The sequence below is a fragment of the Temnothorax longispinosus genome, chromosome 8 (assembly GCF_030848805.1).
Source record: "Temnothorax longispinosus isolate EJ_2023e chromosome 8, Tlon_JGU_v1, whole genome shotgun sequence".
Classification (NCBI taxonomy): domain Eukaryota; kingdom Metazoa; phylum Arthropoda; class Insecta; order Hymenoptera; family Formicidae; genus Temnothorax; species Temnothorax longispinosus.
Genome location: NC_092365.1, coordinates 3075081 through 3095233, shown reverse-complemented (window position 1 = coordinate 3095233; position 20153 = coordinate 3075081). Strand labels below are relative to the sequence as shown.

Below are 20153 nucleotides of genomic sequence, written 5' to 3'. Positions count from 1 at the left end.
GCGCATACCCACGGCGGGAATACAGATTCGCGGAACCCCGATGGTCCATATTCCATAAAGGGCGAAACTGCTCTTTGACGTTGAAGCAGCACGCTCCGGATCGATATAACGAACGTAAGCGCGGTGCTCGCGACTTTTCGATAATACCCACATTTGCGGGAGATATTACGGAGCGTAAATGGCACGTACGGAAACTCGTAACGGGAGAGTCCTTTAATTAGTTCCAGCTGCAATAATATCGTACGGTGTGCCGATCGTGGTGCCGTGGCGAGTGGACGTTAATATGGCTTGCCTCGTTGTCGGCGATCCCCGGCCGACCGTCGAGTGGCGACGTGCCGACATGAAGCTGCACCAAAAGTAAGTAAACTGCAAACGGAAACGCGTGGTAGCTCAAACCGTACGATATAAGACGTAACATTTCACGGGGCGAGTTTTTCCAGATCCGACGTGGGCCCGGACAACTCCTTAACTCTGAGAAACGTGCAGAGAAGTCACGAGGACAATTATTCGTGTCACGCGAAGAATTCGCTCGGCACGGACGAAATTACGTACACGCTGCATATCCAGGGTAGGTCGCGTAAGCGGAATCATTAAGACCGCCCGGCGCCGCTAATCACGCCTCTCGCGATAAGCGCATGCATTGTGCGTACGCGAAATTTTAATCCGTCTCCGCGGAAGTAGATAACGCCCCTTCGCCTCGCGAGGATAATACGATTTAAAGTTCTCAAATCTTTTTGATAGAAAGGCGTTATATCACAAACTTTCCAACAGATCCAGTCGGAGTTTTAGAAGTAGTGTATCTAACTTAACAAATTTCAGAATTGCAATTCCGATTAAATGTATTACGCAATCACGATTGAAGGGTTCTCCGAGGCTCAGGCTGCATTTCCGCACAGCCTCGCGAGAGCGAGTCTTACACTTCGAGGATAACTCCTATACGAATTCTTATTCATGCGCGAGAGAACGAGAGAGCGAGTGGCGCATCTCGGCGCTCTCGGGGAGAGCGAATGTCGGGCGGTGTGTGTTTCGCCGTCTCTCGAGCGGCGCACGAGAGAGCGCCAAGTTCTAATTGGTAAACTTTCGTACGTAGTGCCGCCGACGTCGCCGACTCTGCTGGCGACCGGCACGACGACCGACGCGATCCAGCTACAATGGAAGCAGGGCGACAACGGTGGCGCGCCTATTAAGGGATTTCTCCTGGCTTATCGTCGGGAATTCGCCGAATGGGAGGAGGTCATGCTGGACCGGCGCGAGAGCACGCATCTCCTCGAGGGCTTGCAATGCGGCACGCGGTACCAGTTCACCCTGGCGGCTTTCAACCGGATCGGCAGCGGCAGCGCGAGCGAGATACAGCTGGCGAAGACCAACGGCTCGAAGCCGGTCCCGCCGCCCAAGCATCACTTCGTCAAGCCGAATCAGACGTTCGTTATTCTGGAATTGGCGGCCTGGCAGGACGGCGGCTGCCCGTTGACCTACTTCGTCGTGGAATATAGGAGGCTGCCCGGGGATTGGCTGCTCGGTAAGAACCTACAACTCTTATACGAAAAGTTCAAGTCACGAAGCGAAGAAGTGAGACCCGATAAACTCTCCAGGAGCGCGATGTTGATCGCGCCGAATTAATTCGAAAATCAATATCCGGGAAGTCTCGCGAGAAATGCCGACCGTATTTATTTCCTGTTACGCGCGCGTGTATCAATATCAATGTATATATCAATCGCAGAATCATTCGCGTAATATAACGTCAATTATTTTGAATTAATTTGGAAATATTGACGTTCTAGAAAATATTTCAAAAATTCACTCGTGGATCGCTCTAAGTGCCTATCAATTATCAATATTCTCGCATATGCCGATAATTAATCAGATTTGACCGGCGCGTGTTGCAGTGTCCAATAACGTGCCGCCGCAGTCGAAATTCCCCATCGTCGATCTGGAGAGCGGCACCAGCTACGAGCTCCGCGTGACGGCTTACAACAACGCCGGTTCCACCCAGGCTGAGTACCTGTTCAGCACGCTGTCACCGAACGGAAACAACCGTTTGCACGAGGATCATCCGCAGGAGAGCGAGACCACTCCGCTCTACCTCGACGCCCACGTTTTGGCGCCCAGCGTCATCTCCGTTCTCGCTGTCATGCTCGCGATCGCCGGGGTCTGCTTTTGCCTCAAGACACGTGAGTGACCGAGCCTGGTATACTCGAAGCCCGCTCTATCAATTTCGCGTCGCAAACGCCTCGAGCAGCGTGCGAACACACACACAGACTCCCGGCTTTGCGGGGATACGGTTGTTTCCAACGTTGTAAAACAAAATCTGTCAGATGCCGTTTATTCTCGCGCATTCCACTTGGTACACGTTGTAACGGTTCCGCCGCGAATTGGGAACAGGAGGGAGGGAGGGGAGGAGGTGGGGGACAGTCTCTCTCTGCGGATGTTTTATTTTTTTCGTCAACTATACCGTCGATATCAGGTACAATGTCAACAACAGCGCGGTCCGCGATATCCACCGCGAGCGTTTGGTTTAATTAAAAACTTTATAAACGAATTACATAGCCGGGTCGTAGCTACAGATAGAGACGTCGGTTACTGAAACGAGAACATCTCCCCGTGCATAAATCATTCAAGAAATACTGGTACGCTCGCTCGTACCTTATTCGAGTTACCACCAGTTTCTTGATATCATCTTCAACACGCTACGTGAGCGCCTTTATTTTAAACCGCGGGAGGATACGCTCAATCTACACGACGATGGAATTTTATATTTTTCTCGTACGTGCGTGCGGTAACTCTCTGTGCTTGCTTTTAACTTTTTTACTTTCTTACACATCTCAGAAGTGAGTTCGCGTCGATGGATTTTTATTCGACGAACATTGAGTATTATAGTTCTTTTTTTTATATCGTATCACGCATATTACATAATCTGGGTCACGTTATAATTGGTGATCATCGAGTGTCTGCATGGCAATCGAACGAACTCGAGTGCGGTCGTTTCTAGATCCGGACGGATCCGGCGGGGCGAACGATCCGAACTCGCAAACGCAGGCGGCCCTGGACAACAAGCACAACATGGAACAGAGGGAACAATACTACGCCACCGTGAGGAAACCGGGACAGCAATCGCCCTGCCGCGAGGTGAGCGCCCTGGAACGAATACCCGAGTATTCGGAAGACATTTATCCGTATGCCACCTTCAATCTGCCCGAGCAGGAAAATCTGTCGGCGAACCCTATGAGACAGGCGTTCTTCTACGAACGCAGCGAGACGATGCTGCAGGGTGCTCAAGTACGTTTTATTTTCTCACACAACCGACGGTTTACGGCGCCGGCCACTTACGATCCATCTTACGATTCTTTTGACATATCGCTGCTCCCACCCCCCGTAAATCGTGACGTCCGAGCTGATAAAAGATTTCTGAAACTTACGACGTCCAGATGTCTACCTCGGATAAAGTCACCGCGATCAAAAGTAATCTCGTTAGCGAAGTTATAATGCAATGGGAGTAATTACTTTCTTTGCATTAATACTTAAAGGGACCATAAATTGTTTCGCATTGCGTGGAGAATGTTAAATTCGAATCGCCGACGTTATTTAATAAGTATTACGCGGTCGAATTTAATTACAGTGCGAAATATTTATGCGAAAAGCAATATGAAGCAAAAATCGTTAAAAAGTATTAACGGTGCCGCAAAGGAACAAATTTCTTCAATAACAAATTAATGAAAGATATTCTATAAGGCGTATCGGTAGAAACCACTTTTTTAAATTAAAACTATTTATCTTCCGTTTGTTAATATTTTGCAATCTCGAATACGAGTAATGCTTACTCCGACTCATGTTTCGCGAAAGAATATTTTCCAAATAACGTTCGCAAGAGAGTCGCGTGTCGAAAACATTTCTCGTGTGTCTCTCGCAAAAAAAAAATCCCATACAGCGAATCGATTGCAGTGCGATGTGGACCAGTACACGAAAGTACGTGGTCGGGCGCGGCGCAAATCAAAATCGTTCAAATCCGAGTCGGAGGAGTACGACACGCTCGGCTCGGACAGCGACACGGAGGTCGGCACCAGCAGTCGCACCGAGTCGTCGAATCATCTGGACGATTCCGGGCCGACGTCGATAATGGCCCGCTCGCCGGGGCCGAACTCCGCGAATCAGCGGGAGCAGCGGCTCGCCCTGGTGCAGCGACCGGTTCATCATAGTAAGTTAGTATTCAGTTTTCTGTGTCCGGGCCGCGTGTAATAACGCAGCCTATCACGTAAATCAACCGCGCAACCACTAATCCCACTTCTCGCGCCAACGTCTCGCGTGCGTCTTTCCAGATGTGCTGTACCACACGCACGAATCAAGTACATCAACCGAGCCGTCACCAATTTCTGAGAGAAAGACTTTCCCGAGGCTCGAAAAGCAACGGTAAGATCGTCGAGCTGTTCGAGCCAGATTACAGACACTATAGTCGTTATTATTACCGCATTATCGCAAAAGAGAGGAAAATATACGTCAGAAAGATTAGACACGTTTCTCTTTTAAATTACATATTGCTATGATAATAAAGCTTTTCGATATATTTATACATTATCATCTCTGTATCATCAGTTACTAATTAATTTTTATTTGTATAAACAATTCGATACGACTTGTTCGAGTAAGTTTTTGCAAAAAGCTTTCTTAAACAGCAATCGACATTTTCGCAGGAGCCGCGGCGCGATCGACGTCGCGATCGACGGTCGCATCCCCGGTATACTGCGACCGGTGCTGAAGCTATCGGAGTCCGGAGTGCATTCGTGCTCGCGAGGAGCGTCGCCGAGTCGTCCGGTGCGTCCTGGTTCCTACGACAGGCTGGAGAAGGAGCTGCCGAGCATCAGGAAGTCCGTCGAGTCGCTCTGCCTCCTGGAGGAGCCGGCGGGCACGTTCAGAATGATGCGGAGGGACGACGATTGGGGCAGCGAGCTGTCTACGTTGGAATTGAAGCCACCGAGCGGCTTCACCGACGTTCACGAGACCAGTGAGGCCGAGTGCGACATCGACATGAAGCTCAAGTTGCACAGGAAACGACCGAGCGGCCTCCACTCGAACAGCTCGCTCTCCAAATCGCCCAAGGATTTCACTATCACCGTTTAAGTGTTTTAATCAAATATCGAAACCAAAATGGAATTTAAAAGAAGCCAAAAAAAAAAGCGAAAGATTTAAATAAGCGAAGTATTGCCAAAGCATGAGTGTTATTAAGTCGAAGTAAGTTACGATTTTTCTCGCCATTGAGATACACGCGATCGCCAACATCGCTCTACGGATCTAGATCTCTGGATGTTCGTCTTTTGGAGTGACTACTCTGTCAAAGACTTCGTTTACAAATAAAGACTTATTTTTGTAAAAAAAAGTGGAGAGAATGGCTGCACCTTCGTCCACTCCCGGAATCCTCTCTGTACACTTATTAACAATACTTACTTGCAAATCTTCCGCATCGATATATTTAGCTCCAGTCCAATCAAGTATAGCAAATAATCGTCGTTGATCTTCACTAACATTTCGTTACCGCAAGTATGTTTGTCTAAAAATTGTGATTGATTATAACAACAAAAAACCGTGTGCAGATTCAAATAAAAAATTTGTTACAGATAATTGTAGTCAATTGACTACAATAAATACCGCTTCAAGTGAAAAGAGTACTTCCTTTATGCAATATGCGAAAATAAAAAAGATGCACTTTTCTTGCTTAATCACAATAATACTTCTCACGTATTCTATATTCCATCATCAGATAAAAATTATATTATTTCATATTACTCAATTATTTATGAATTGGGAAATCATCATATGTTCTGCGCAAAGTGAGATTAATTTTCATGAAAATATTTCCATATGTTATTTGCAATCGCTAAATAATTTACCAATTTTCGTGTAATTAACAGAAAGCGATTTCCTATTAAATTGATGTACTGTCAATGAATAATTTACTTCGATATATATTAAATCTAATAGAAAAGAAGCGTTTGCATGGATAATTATTAAGAGATCGAATGACGACAATAGAATAGGATTTAATAAGGAGTGTGTCGCAGTGAATTTAGTTATTGCGTTTGCGATAGCTTAATTAATTGCCATCAGATCACATCTTAGGAAGCGACTGCATCCGGACTGGGGCGCTTACGGAAGGCCTATGGTGATTCGCTGGTGAGTGAAACTTGGCTTATTTGACCAGTTGGAAATTTCTCGCAAACTATTTATTAGACGTATATGTTCTTAAGCACGGACAATTCTTCTCGAATGAAGCGTACAGTTAAAAAAACGAGTAATACTATCGCACATAATGACTGATATCGCAATCATTATATCCGTTTAAACCTCTCTAAAATTTCTCTGTCTTTTGTTTCTTCTTCTTCTTCACGTTTTCGTTGAGATACGTACTGTATGTCGAGTAATAAAGCTTGATGGAAACCGCATTAGACCAGCATTCGTGTCCCTCGCGACTCATTGACGCGTGTCGTTGCCGCTCACAATGATTTATAATTAACGATGAGAGCCGCGCGTCGCGACAAGGATGACTCGCGTGACGTCGTAGGAACAGAGAAACCGAGCTTTTTGATTTTTTTTATATTATATTCGTGCTTCGCGTTTTTAACACGTCACGCGACTCGTCTCCTCTCTCTCGGCGCGAATGATCTCTTTTATTCCCGAGCGACGCGTCGCGACGGTCAGAGAGAATCGATTTGTTAAAAATTCTATCGAAGGCAGTGCGGTCGCTATGCTCGGAGATTAACTCTTTCGCTACTGGTATGATCGCGCCGGATCCTTGACAGAAATGCATCACTGGCTGCAGCCGCGCCTATTCAGAACTGACACGCGCATTATTTTCCTGCACTTTTAAGAGATAATAATATAGTCATCTTCTCTCATTTTTTATGTACAAAACAAAAATACATTGCGAATTTAATTATTATAAAGTGATATCTGCATTATCCTCGCGCACACTTTCAGAATATAATAATACTTATAATTCTTCCCGCTTATTTATACAGACAGACACATCGATTAATAATTGCTCGATTTCTCTCGCGACTCCTCAAATGCTATATTTGATTTCTCTAAATCGCTAATTTGACAACTTTTCTACATTTCCAGGGTAGAAAGAAATTCTTCCATTGTCGAATCTCAATTTCCGTTCTAAGTCGAATACGTCGAAATAAAGGTATTCAGAATGCACTATTAAAAATTCGTTCTTAGATGCCATAGCGAAAGAGTTAAGGAAAAGAGGTAAGAGAAAGGAAGGAATGTTCTCAATATATAGGTACTCGTTTGGCAGTCTTGACTGTCGTTTTTACGTATCGATTTCTCGTAATCATTCTCGTCGTATTCGTCGGATATTAATTGGGCATGGCGCGGATTCATGATACCCGTTGTCTCTCGGGACCCTCCTCTAAAACTTTCTACCGCTTTCTACAATTTTCCGTACATCAGCCGACCTCGGTGTACCCAGCGGTGTCGATGATAGATTGTTAATGCACGTTAATCATGATTATACGTATAAACAGCTTCCTCCTCTTTTTTTTTACAGTTACCGTAGGCCGTAGTGCATACGTTTAGATTGGAGGGGAGAGAGAGAGTCCGCTCCCCTCCGCCGTGTGCTTTCTGCGAGACGATTCATTATATGAATAATAATTATAAAGTTATAAATTGTGGCAACTTATGTACGAAACAATCGAACGTGCTTGAGTGTGTTTTTTTCACGGTTGTCTATTGAAGGTTTCGATAGGCATTCAACATATACATCCTCTGTTAAAACACATTCATTTCTATATATCCATTTATATATATATATATAAATAATTTATATACATATATATTGCTGGATATACGTATTTTATATGCATAAGTAACAGACTTCTCTGAACGACTGCGCGCGCCAACGAGATCCGCGCAATCCCGAACCGCCCTTCCCGAACTCGCTTCCGTGTTTTTCACTTAATAAAATACACATATGCACATACGTACGTATATATATCACATAAAATCAACTCGGAACGAGACCGTTCGCTTTTCTTCCACGTGTGGTCCGCGCGAATACTAACAGTTACAATCGCAGTCTTTGTTATACCGAGAGTGTAAAAAGGAATCCGATGGAACGCACTGGAGCTCGATCCAGCTCCTTTACGTCCACCTTGTCGTGCGACACTCGAAATTATCCGCGATTAATATCGGCGAACCATTCTCTCTCTCTCTCTTTCTCTCGCAGAGGAGCTCGTTAAATGGGATTAACAAGAAGAAAAATGATTGCCCCCCCCCTTCCCTCCCGTCAGCAAATAACCATTTTATAGCTATCCGGCGGACGAACGACCAGGAAAACGCAGTTCAATCGTCATCTTTCTCGTCTCGATCGTGGCGTAGCGGACGACGAAAGGCAGGAAAAGAGATAGAAATGAAATCAAGAGCCAAAGGGGAGCTAGATGCAAACTAACGGTGTGAAAACGAACGAGACAATGTGTGTGTGCGTCATCTTACAAATATTATGTTGACTAGAGTCTACATTATCTATACACACCACCTATTTTATCATCGAATTATACGCGGGCGGCCGCGCACGACCCCCCCCTCCCCCCTGGATCGCCCCTCCCCCCGTCTCATCTCACGGCCACTCATACCTCATTAGACGTCTATTTTGCGTTTATCCATGTAGGTACGTACACATATAATCGTGTAATATCGTAAAATACAATATAGATCGCGTATGTGCACGTGCGCGACGAGGTATCGCTCGCTGTACAAGTCGCCCGCGGGATGTACGAGCATTGTTTCAACCTCCTCTCTCCTTTCTCTATGGCATTGTCCCCGTCTCGTTGAATCCGATTTAAAGACGGAGCGATTCCTCGTCCGCCACGCCCGCACAATCATCTTATACTCTCCGATCGCCATTCACATCATAAATATATATATACATATATATGTATATAGATATATATATAAATTTTTTTCTTCTCGATTATTAGCGCGACGAGTTCGTGTTCGTGTGAGCTGTCCGTCACTCAGGTGTGCATCTACCATTTCGGCGTAGTTTCTCGCGTACATTCACATGTGTGTGTATGTGTGTCTGAATGTGGGTATGTGTACAATAATATCGCTTCTCGCTCCTTTCTTTCTTTCGGTGACTTAAGTTATTACGGCATTAATTAAAAGACACGGTTTTTACATACACAGTAATCTCTAGTTAGACGATAAGTCAATAGGTGTTCCGTTTCGTACGAATTGGCGATCAATCGAGACTTGACCGCGGCTAATCGGATATACATACGTGTACATCGATTGCCGGGCTTCCAATGGACAATCCCTTATCTCGAAGATCGATCAGCTCGCGAGCGGTTTGTTCCGGAAATGCGCTTGCGTTTATTCGCGCTCGCAAGCTCTCTTCACGTAACTCGGGCGCTACCTCGAGCTTTTTGAAAAAGTAACTCTCGTGCGAGAGGAACAGCGATGCCCGATACTCCGTTCCTTCCGCCGAAGATCTCTGGTTTTTTTTTGTTGTTTTACGCTCTCGCAACCCCCCACGATCGTCGCGAAGCGAAACGCGCGACTCGGGAATCAATTTTTCGTTCTGATTTCCCCGTATGACAATCAGTCTTGTGCCCGCGAGGGCGTTCCTAATCATGACGCAACTTGACGTATCGACGATAAAGCGATTTTCTCTCTAACGAGCACTTTCGCATAGCTAATCACAGCGAGCTGACCAAAAGAACGTATAGAGTCTCTTTTCTTTTCACGCGTATTTTCCTTCGGCAAATTGTTACTCGTTGCCTCTGCTCTCTCCCTTTCGTCCAGCGGTTCTACATCCGGTTCTACGTCCGAAGGGTGGCGATTAAGGCGGACGATTATGTTCTGGTTTTCTGGCGAATTTTATACATCGCATTCGCGTGTGACGAGATGAACCTGGCGGAATATTATCTGCCGCGATTCGCGAGGAACTGTTCTTTCCTTTTTTCTCTCTCTCTCTATTCCGTTTGCCTTCTTTCTCCGTGACGCGAAAATCCGTTCGAGTCGACTGATAACGTTATCGATTACCACGGAAGAGCCGTCGTTCGGTAGTATTGACTGATGCTTTTGTCGCAATTATTATTAGAACGGTGTTGGTACACTTAATTATAAATACAGTTTCGGCAAGTTGAAACGAACCGGTTTTGAGTCTCCTGCACGTAATTGCTCATTGTTAACTTAAATGAATAGTCTTTCAAGAAAGTAGAGACTAATTTGTACTGTACGAGTTAGGCCAAGCGACGGAACGTACACTTCGCAAGTAATCTGACTGCGCTTTTTCTCGATGCACGGTGACGAATAATCGATAAGACACATTTGTAAATCAGTACGGTTGCGCGATGAGTATCTTTACATGCAACGAAAGTGACCTTTGCATAATTCGTCGATTCTCGATTTTTCTTCGTCGTAAGCCTCACGTGTCTTCCACTTCGTCGTAAAGGAGAAGGGTCCATAAGGCCCATAAGATCGATTTTTGGCCCCCCCCTCTGAATTTTATTCTAAAATATCAGAAACGTTTTATTTTTGTAAGAAATATTGAAATCAGGTGAGTCTTTAGTCTAAATAGACGCCTGTTTATTCTGTAACTTTAATTAATCCCATTTTTATCATCAACGCTTCTATACACCTACATATCTTTTCCTTACATTTGGGTGTGTAAAATAACAATTAAATATTTCGTAATCTTTATATATATATAGTATCAACATTCTTGTAGCAGAGTTTTTCTAAAATATATCGTATATTTATCTTTTAGTTATTGTAGATATTTATTTGATGATAATATGTGTTATATAAAATAATTACAAGAAACTATAGCTTACATACTGTAAAATGTCTTCGACTTTTTCTCTACCTGAAACACATATACACACTAGACAAATGTAAGGAAATGATATGTAGGTGACATAGAAGCGTTGATGGTAAAACGGGATTAAATAGCATTACAGGATAAACAGACGTCAAAATACGTCCATTTAGGCTAAAATCACTTAATTTCAATAGTTCTTACAAAAATAAAACGTTTCTAATATTTTAGAAGAAAATTCAGAGGGAAAACGGTTCTCCTCCTTTAATGATTAACGAAATAAATTAAATACTATCTTGCGCAGATACGCATACGCAGTTCGTATAATTTAATAAATTGAGGATTTAGAGTGTCGTTGCTTTTGCTTTGTTTCGCGGTTCTCGGGGTACCAAGACACACAAGCAACGGTAAACTAAAATATCGCGATTGTCATCATCGTAAAAGAGTTACATTACTTTATATTTTTAATTAAAGAGAAAGCGTAACCCATAGCACGAGTCGACGCGGTTTTTTTTTTTTCACATTTTCTGGTGTCTACTAACGAATAATTCCATCAGAAAATTTCGGCTTTTGCGTTATTTTATGCAAACGTCACCTATAAAAAAAAATCTTCGTTATTTCCCATAGAGAGATCGCACCTTACAAGTAACGTTAGCGCGTTAGCCGTTATCAAAAGCCGTATAGTTTTCTACGAAGTTGTGCGTTCGATTCGTTTACGGGTGTTCCGCGAACGTGAAGCGAATACACGTGGTACGATATTTGCTACACATACGTAGTTTTGATTTGAGTATCGCGTATCGAGCGGCCTACGCGCGAAATCACTCGTCCAAACTTAATTTTAACGATTGATTGACGATCGACGATCACGGCGGCACGACGGATCGCCGATACCGGTGTATCGTCGCTATAAATGGCAGTAGCAGGCACGATAAGCCGTGCATTGTCGCGGCCAACACTGGGCTGGGACCACAAATCGAAGTGGATGAAAAACGAGAGAGGGCAGACGCTTATAAATGAATTTCGTTATCACGCGCGGCAATCGTGATTCGTATATATGTGCGAAGCATTTCGCCCGACGATGCACCCTCACGCATACATATGTGTACAATAAACTAAAAACACGTAGAATAATTGGATACACGTGTATATGTATATGATATATTATATATGTACACACCCATCCGCGGAAATATCGTTTCTAACAATTAGGCTATCGTAATGATTCTTTGGCAACTCGGAGCTGTCGGATTTTCGACGTGCATATATGTATATATGTATATACACGCGCACACACGCTCGCACATACGCACAGACAGACACACAAATTTCCTACACATATACATATGTATACATATATAATATTTTATGTAGCATGTATGTGTACCTAGGTATTATGTGTGCGCGGGCGCGCGCGCACGTGTGTGTTGTATGTATTAATAATTATATGCAATGTATGTACACGAAATAAGATTGAACAACGTAAACTTACGCGACGGACAAGATAAGCATCGCCCATCCGGCGTGCATCGGCGGCAACTTTGTCTCTTTGTGTTTGGCACTGTCCGCTCACGCGCCGGAAACCGGGTTTCCTTACCGAAATTCCTTTTCTCTCACGTTCTTTTCTTTCGGTTTCTTTTCTCTTAACATTCACGTTAACTCTATGTACACTAAGAAATCCGCTCGAAGATCCTCCAGCTCTCCCATGGATGCGAATTATCACCTTCTCTGCGATGCGAGGATCAGTCTGCACGCAGGAAAAGCAGATTTTTTTTTTCTTACAACATCGTATCTCGTCGAGAATTCGGCGTACGGGCATGCACTTACCAGGTCGTGATTAAATTTCCGGCGTTCGGGAGTCTCGATTACAGCGGAGCCGACTTTCGCGAGGGTGCGCTGCAACCGAAGATAGGCCGGCATCATTGCGGCATCATCTTACAGCTGGGCTCCAGACTGTCGGAGGGTACGCGCATGCTGCCATTTGTGATATAACCGTTAGCATCGACCATTACGGAGACGCCGGATGGCGGATGATTATGATAGCTAATGTTTCTCTGCGACACCACCATGCTTTTCTCCGATGGTACTACATGATCGTTGCTGCCGCCGTGGGAGGAGAGGCAGGGTTCGCTCCCACGGCTGCTGGATGACTCGATCGGGTGGTCCACGCGTATGGGAATGGTATAGTCGGACAGGTATTCGGAACTGACTTCTACGGTCGCGTATTCACGAATGACGGATGACTTGGATGGATAATCTATTGGCATGTGTTGAATCGACGAGGCCGACCTGATCTCGTTCGGATCGCTCAGCGTAGCGACGTGTCCATTCGCCATGGCGTACAGATCGGGCTCCGCGCGGCCTTTCGTCGATAGCATGGACTCCAGACACTGGTACAGCAAAACGTAATCCTCCTGCGAATGACAAAATAAATAAATTTTCCCATCTAATCGCGAATGCGGCTAAAATTACGCGAAAAGAAATTCTAACTTAAGGCTCACCTTTGAGCGGAAAACGCCAGGTCGCTTCATGTAAAGCAACTTGGCGAACATGTAAATGTCGGCGCTTTGCTCAAATTCCAATTGTTTGTTTAACGTAGTCAGCAGAACAAAGAGTGCAGCCTCGACTCCGCCATACCTAAAGTGAGTAACAATATAAGATGTATTCGCTTAAAATGATTGATCGCGGAATTATCGCGAGTTTGCAAGAATGAAATTTTCTGCACACCTATCCATTACGACGATAGGGCCATTCTGATAGTCCCGATGAAAATCTTGAATGATGCTGACGAAAGTCTTCGGATTGTTGTTGTGCGGCCACAGACCGTTCTGATTTGACGGCGCTTGAACGATCCTGGCGCTGAGCTCGTAATCATCTTGCAACGACCGAACCGCGACTTCCAGCAAGATTGTCCCATTCACAGTTTCCTTCGTTCCGCAGAGTCGCACTCGGAATGTCTCGGACTCGAGATCCTTTCCTTCGATGGGCCAAAATTCCGGGTATTCCTGTCGGACGGCATGCTTTATTATTAGAAGGCCTCGTTTCTTTTGCTCCTTCACACGATTATCTTAATCTTCGAGACATACCTCGTCGCACTGAGTTAACATGACGATAGTCTGCGCATTGTGGTCCCACATCATTTGCCAGAATTCCATTATGGTGCTCTCCATCGGATGCTGCGTTATGATAAACTCGCGGTTGCGTTGAAAGCCTAGAAATACCATGTTTTTACTGTCGTTCGCAACGAGGAATTTAGACTGCGCCTCTACACGAAGAGAGGCATGATTGATATACCTACCTGAAACCCATGTCGCGTTTATGTAGTCGCTTCCGTCGACGCCTGGTTTCGGCGTTAGATGCACGCGCGCGTTCTCGATAGGGACAATGTCCATATTACGATTCTTGTGGACGTTGCATGCTTTGGTGGCGGACACGAGATTGAAGTCCTTGGGTTTCCACGACGTCACCAACTAGAGAGAAATGACACATAATTAAATTAAATAATTTAACTTTCGAACATTGGTCAAATCCAAGGATAAATCAGTTACCTTATATTGAGCTTCAATGTTGTTCCATGCGTCAGTCTTGGTATTCGATGGGCACAGCATGTCTTGAATGTGCTTTATTAAGTTATTGGCGTCAATATTGGTCTCGCCGCTCTCGATCGCTTCCTGCAGAGCATCGTGGATAAAGATGTACTGCTCTTCCGTCTGAACCAGAAAGTTTCTCTGAGTGCGGATGTGTTTGAGAAAACCGTATACGTTGATCTCGCCCTTTGCTTTAGCTTGCTTCAGCATGGCGTCAATTACGATGTACGTTCCGGTACGCCCGACGCCGGCGCTGAAACAAAAAAAAATATTTCGAATAGAGAGAGAGAGAGAGCGATCGTTAAAGGTCGCTAGAAATACTAAAAAAAGAAGCATACAATGTCGAATTGGAAATCTCTGTTAATTAAAAATTGTCAAAATGCGATTTTCACCTGCAATGCACTACAATAGGTCCAGCCTCGGGCGGATTAGCGTTGGACGATTTGCGGATGAAGCTCAGAACGGGTAAAGGATGATCGGGCACGCCGTGATCAGGCCAACTGGTGTAGTGGTATTGCCATATAGTGCGCTCGCCCATATTGGTCCCATTTTTCTTCTTCTTGATCTGCTTAAAAATCCGAAATGGTTTCTCGTTGGGAGGATTATTCGATTATTGGCTTTTGATTTTATCACGATGCTTTTTCACGTCCATTCCTCTCTGAAGAACGATTTAAGCGCACATACACACACTTTATTTCTAAATATATACCTTTAAATGTCGAATTTGGAGAGTGCGGATGGTGTACGTGGCCATAATGTCCTCCTTCACTAAAGTTACTTGAATGTAACCGTACGTTTCGGTCCCTTCTTTGGGCCAATACATATCACATTTCCTCTACAAGTAACAATAATAATCCATAAGTAACAATAACTTAATACATCAGATTCCTTCACTAATTATAGTGAGGCAAGCATTTGCGCATATGAATAATTTATCTTTGTTCCCACTCATAATTCTTTCACCATTTTATTATGTAACTTTTGGTTAACGTTGTAAAAGAAATATCAATATTGACTTCATAATTGTATTCACCGTGTCGTTATGTAACTATTGATTAATGTTATAAAAAAGTATTGATATCAACTTTGTACTTACACGACCGCGCTCGACCAGATTGGTAATCATTACGACTATTGATACGCGCTGCTCCCAGACCATCCGCCAAAAACCGTCGAACGTAGGCGGAAGTGGACCCTGGGTACCGATGTAAGCTCGCGCTCTTTGCCATCCATCGATGTAATTCGCGTTAACGTAATCCTGGCCCTTTTTAGGCGGCCCACCGCCGCAGGAGAGCAATTGCACACGAGTATGGTCGTCTAATGATAATAACATAAAGAATAAAATTAAACTGCCTCGCCCAGTTAAGGCAACGCCTCCGCATTCTCATTACAATCGTAATCTCCACAATTATAATTTGTTACCGGTCTAAAAATACGGATTTTAATCGCGCTAGACTAGACGATTATCCACTTATCAGTTTGATCGACGCAAATATCAGCGTACTCTATTCAAGCCAAGATATATTTTATATTACCTCATTTTTATTTTTATCACCTCATTTTCGGAGATTATATCGATTGTTCCAACCCGTGGATAATGAAGAGACATTTTCTATTTCGAACGCGCGAATTTCGCGAGCGCGAGAGAGTATTCTCGATTCGTGGTGAACTTTACTTCTTTCCGAACGAATTTATTATTCTACTACGCGATAAGTCTAGCTCGAGCTTTAATTTCTTGTCGTCGAAATTGATAATGATACGTCATGATCTCAGCCAGATGGTATCGACGCGGGGGTCAGCGACTGAGGGGTCAGGCCGAGCTGAAATAAATCAAACGGAGGGAATACGTATTCATTGACACGACACGGCAAGTGGAAGCCATCCTTTAAAAAATGGAACGCTCTCGCGAGGAGCGGAGAGAGACAGAGCAGTGGTATTACCGGTTCTATATTAAGATATTTCCTTTCGTTTGTAAATATTACGACTGCGCACGAACGGGCGATACGTCAATTGCTACTTACACGCGAGTATATTCAGATATCTGTTCTTGGCCTTATTCTCAGCGAACTGGGAATTCTCCACGGTATAATCGCCGGTCTCCGACTGTATTAGCTCGTATTCTTTGCTGAAACCGATGTCACCGTCGGCGTGAAGGCTCGCAACGTGCTGAACGAATTGCTGAACGGCCACGGCGGTTCTCTCGCCGTCCTGCTCGCTGTTCTCCCATTCTTGAAGCGTAGGAACGTTCCGTGGCGGATAATCCAGGTAGTAATAGGCAGTGTGGAAGCATTTCCTAAAGATCGGTCTAGATAAAAAAAAGAAAAGGGTATCTCGATATATATCTCCTTTTTTTCCAAACACATTTTGACAAAACATTTCTACAAATGTTTAGAGAATCTTTTATGTGCATTATTTTTGAAAAACAATTTCAAAGGTATATCGATCGTCTACAATAATGAACTACGCTCCACAATTAATTTAGGATTATTCAAGTATATCCGAGCTGCAGAGTTTGTAATCGATGAGAAACACGTATGGGTTGGGCAGATAGCAACGATCAAATATTGATACACTAAAATCAATGCCGATAACACATTCCTACGTATCACACGGCTTCGAATTCACGGATTTCACCGAAACTTACAAGTTGCGAAAAAACTTCTTCATTTCGGCGGCATAATCTTCCGGACGACAGCATCCATCGTAGGCGAGGCCGCCCGCGAATAATCAACGCACGCGTTTGCGAAATAAATGACGATTAGGCCGGATCCCGTCCGTGACCCAGAAAATGAGTTTGTCATCAGCCACGGCCGCCGATCCTTCGCACATCGCTCCCGCGGTTGCCTCGTAGTTCCTGAACGTCACCCGAGACACTGACGCGCAAGAAACGAGAAGAAACGGAGCACGAGGAGCACGAACAGCACACGCGTTCTCGCTCTCGTGGCGCGCAAAAGTCTAACTCGATGCGTGCGGCGTGGCGTCACGCTGCGTTGCTCGGCTCCGAGCTTGGCTTCGCTTCGCTCCGCTCCGCACCGTGCCACGAATGGCCTACGGTGACTGTAAGAGCATACTTAGGCCTTGTCACCGGTCGTTATCTCACGATAACGCGAGAGAGAGAGATAGAGAGATAGAGAGACACACAAGAGCGAGTGTCGGGATATTAAAATACGCATCGTATCTCCTTCGCACACGTGTAGAACGTCCCCGTAAATCATGTTTGATAAAAATTCGTTGGTATTAGCGAAATATATATATAATAGAAAAAGAAGCCGTGTTGTATAGGTTTGCTACGATAGGAAAAGGAAAAGAAAAAGAAAAAGGAAAAGGAAAAGGGAGAGAGAGACAGAGAGATGATGTAAAAATAATATCAATATCGTCTCTTTCTAAAGAGAACAGGTAGAAAGAGACGAAGAGTGAGTTTCCGAAACGCATCCAATTTTGGGGACTAGGCATTAATGACGCCGTATAATACATACATATATTTCAAATAATTTACAGTGCATCATGATTTGACGATAAGAAATTTAATAGAAATAAAATTTATAAGAGACTTATTTTTTATTTCAATTTTTAAGATATTCTTTATGATATATGCAATTTATTATATAAAATATAGATACTCAAATAATGTACATCATGATTTGACGATGAGAAATTTAATAGAAATGAGATTGTAAAGGACATATTTCATTTTAATTTTTAAGATACTCTTTATGTTATGCAATTTATCATCTTATTTACTTGGGTGACATTATTAAATTAGTTTATAAAATGAAATGTGTAGCGTAGGAGAATTTGACGAATTACTATATAAACTTTCTCCGAGAACGAGATAATCCGAGGATCATAAATGAGAGGAGGTCGCTGGGACGATATGGGCCGCAGCGGGAAATCAAGTGGGAAAGTCTGAATGGGAAAAATAGTTTGCGGGTGCGTGCGAAGGTGCGCGTGATTGCATCGTTCGCTTCGGAAACTTTCTAATTGCCCGCGCCGTACTCCAAATGCGATTCGCGATCCAGGCACACGTTATTTGCGCTCGTACGTATAGGTACCGATATTGTCCGGTCGACAATTTCCAGCTAACAAAAATAACAGATCATTTGTAGCGTTAGATCGGCCGGCGCGGAGCGGAAGTGAAACGTCGGCGATGCGAAATAATACTTTGCAAGATCGACCGTAACTGTAAAGCGTAACTTGTTGCAGCGAGAGAAAGTAGATCTCTCGTTGTCATTTCTCTCCGTTATGCGGTTTTTATTCCAACTTTTCGATCGTACGTCGTATCGGTCGCGATAAAGACGTAACTAATTTATTAATTAATCTCGACGTAGGCGTCGTTGGAAATTACGTAAAGAAAAGAGGGGGGAGGGCTTTGTTTAACGTGTGTCACAGATTGCCCGGATAAAAGATACTGATCTTTTATCCGGGAAATTTAAATGACGCTACAGAGAGCGACGGGCAATCTTTATATAATACGCTCAAAGAGTTTCGATTTTTATTTCTTTCTTTTCGCGCGCGCGCGGTTGCGCTCGTTGGCGCGCGACGCGGAAATATGTATATCGCCCGGTGCGGTCGGATGCAGCTAAAGTTTCCTCCGTATGCGCGATAACGCGCCGTGCGTTAAACCGTGACTTACTTCCACAGCACGAAGGACGTAATCGCCAGCATCACGGCGAAGCAGGCGCAGACCATACCGGCGATCACGCCCGCGCTGAGATCCTTGCTGCTGCGGCGCATCAAGGGCGGTATCTTGTCGCAGTCGCGGGTGACCAACACCTTCGTCGGTATTGAGCTGTCGCCTTGAATGATCAGATGGCTGTCTATTGTGCTCCTGGTGGCCCCCCGCACCATGATCTCGTAAACGGTGTTCACAGTCAGGTTGGGTATAATCGCCTGCGAGCATGAATTCATAAACGTTTCTTACGGTTACGTCATAATTGCTTTTATCTAAATAAAGACTTATTGACGAGACAAAAAATTAAGTAGCTTTTATTAGTAATATTATTGTCAATAGTGGAACAGTTTATAAATTGTTATATTAAATATAAAATGTGTTAATCTCTCATTATTATTGCTGAATATTAAATTGTAAAATGTACCCCGCTTTCGAGATGATTTTTGTCGGTTGTCATTTCGATCTCCTCGTAGTATCTCCCATTGTCCCTCCGATAATTGATGTAGTAATAATCGATCGAGCCCCAGAAGTTCGCCGGCCTGGCCCAGTGAACGTAGACAGATTCGTGGGATTGGCAAGTTAAATTCAAGATCTGAGGTGCGCTCGGTCCTGTTATGTCGGTCCTGCGAATGATCTGATCGGATGGCTCGCCCTCGTTCTTCCGCGTGTAAGCCTTCACCCAGATCTTGTATTCGGTGTACGGATCTGCAACGGGACAGTGCGAAGATCATGAGTGATATAATTGAGCAAATTAAATTTCATGAATAGGAGTCAAGAAACTAGTTTCGGCGCGACCGTATCTAATCGGATCTTAACGAGATCCTTTCCCGACGCGATAAAATACTTGGTTGCCTCACCATCCGTAATTAAAACGAATTGTCTAACGATGCATTTACTTGCGCCGAGCGGGCGCAAGTAAATGTGAGAAAAAAAAGTGCGTGCGGCGATAAGAATTCTTCGGGCTTTCCTTATCAATAAACTAAGTACACCGACCTATCTCCGGTCGTCTGCTGTAACGACTATTCGTTGTCGAGCGAAGATTACATGGTTAATCTCGCGTTATCTGGCGCGTTAAAAAAAA

General features: G+C 44.2%; 2 protein-coding genes across 9 annotated transcripts in view; one reads left to right on the top strand and one right to left on the bottom strand.

The window, feature by feature from the left end:
* Window positions 1-5381, top strand: part of LOC139817965 (cell adhesion molecule Dscam2) — a 77660-nt gene extending 72279 nt beyond the window's left edge. For 2 of the 5 annotated variants that reach the window (XM_071786314.1, XM_071786311.1), the window contains exons 22-29: window positions 222-357; window positions 441-568; window positions 1091-1519; window positions 1887-2171; window positions 2990-3276; window positions 3940-4192; window positions 4314-4404; window positions 4686-5380. In XM_071786314.1, coding sequence (XP_071642415.1) covers window positions 222-357; window positions 441-568; window positions 1091-1519; window positions 1887-2171; window positions 2990-3276; window positions 3940-4192; window positions 4314-4404; window positions 4686-5112 — 2036 coding nt within the window. In that variant the 3' untranslated portion in view covers window positions 5113-5380. Of the gene's footprint in view, window positions 1-221; window positions 358-440; window positions 569-1090; window positions 1520-1886; window positions 2172-2989; window positions 3277-3939; window positions 4197-4313; window positions 4405-4685 lie in introns of all 5 variants that reach the window. The other 3 variants (XM_071786313.1, XM_071786312.1, XM_071786315.1) reach the window with 3 other exon arrangements.
* Window positions 5382-6190: 809 nt separating this feature from the next.
* LOC139817966 (putative receptor-type tyrosine-protein phosphatase mosPTP-1) overlaps window positions 6191-20153 on the bottom strand; it is a 267152-nt gene continuing 253189 nt past the window's right edge. For 2 of the 4 annotated variants that reach the window (XM_071786319.1, XM_071786317.1), the window contains exons 9-21: window positions 19497-19777; window positions 19034-19290; window positions 16422-16705; window positions 15497-15717; window positions 15110-15235; window positions 14793-14968; window positions 14362-14653; window positions 14112-14283; window positions 13900-14024; window positions 13541-13818; window positions 13315-13450; window positions 12641-13227; window positions 6191-12560 (exon numbers count right to left, since the gene is read on the bottom strand). In XM_071786319.1, the coding sequence (XP_071642420.1) occupies window positions 12733-13227; window positions 13315-13450; window positions 13541-13818; window positions 13900-14024; window positions 14112-14283; window positions 14362-14653; window positions 14793-14968; window positions 15110-15235; window positions 15497-15717; window positions 16422-16705; window positions 19034-19290; window positions 19497-19777 (2843 nt within the window). In that variant the 3' untranslated portion in view covers window positions 6191-12560; window positions 12641-12732. The remainder of the gene's footprint in view (window positions 12561-12640; window positions 13228-13314; window positions 13451-13540; window positions 13819-13899; window positions 14025-14111; window positions 14284-14361; window positions 14654-14792; window positions 14969-15109; window positions 15236-15496; window positions 15718-16421; window positions 16706-19033; window positions 19291-19496; window positions 19778-20153) is intronic. The other 2 variants (XM_071786320.1, XM_071786318.1) reach the window with 2 other exon arrangements.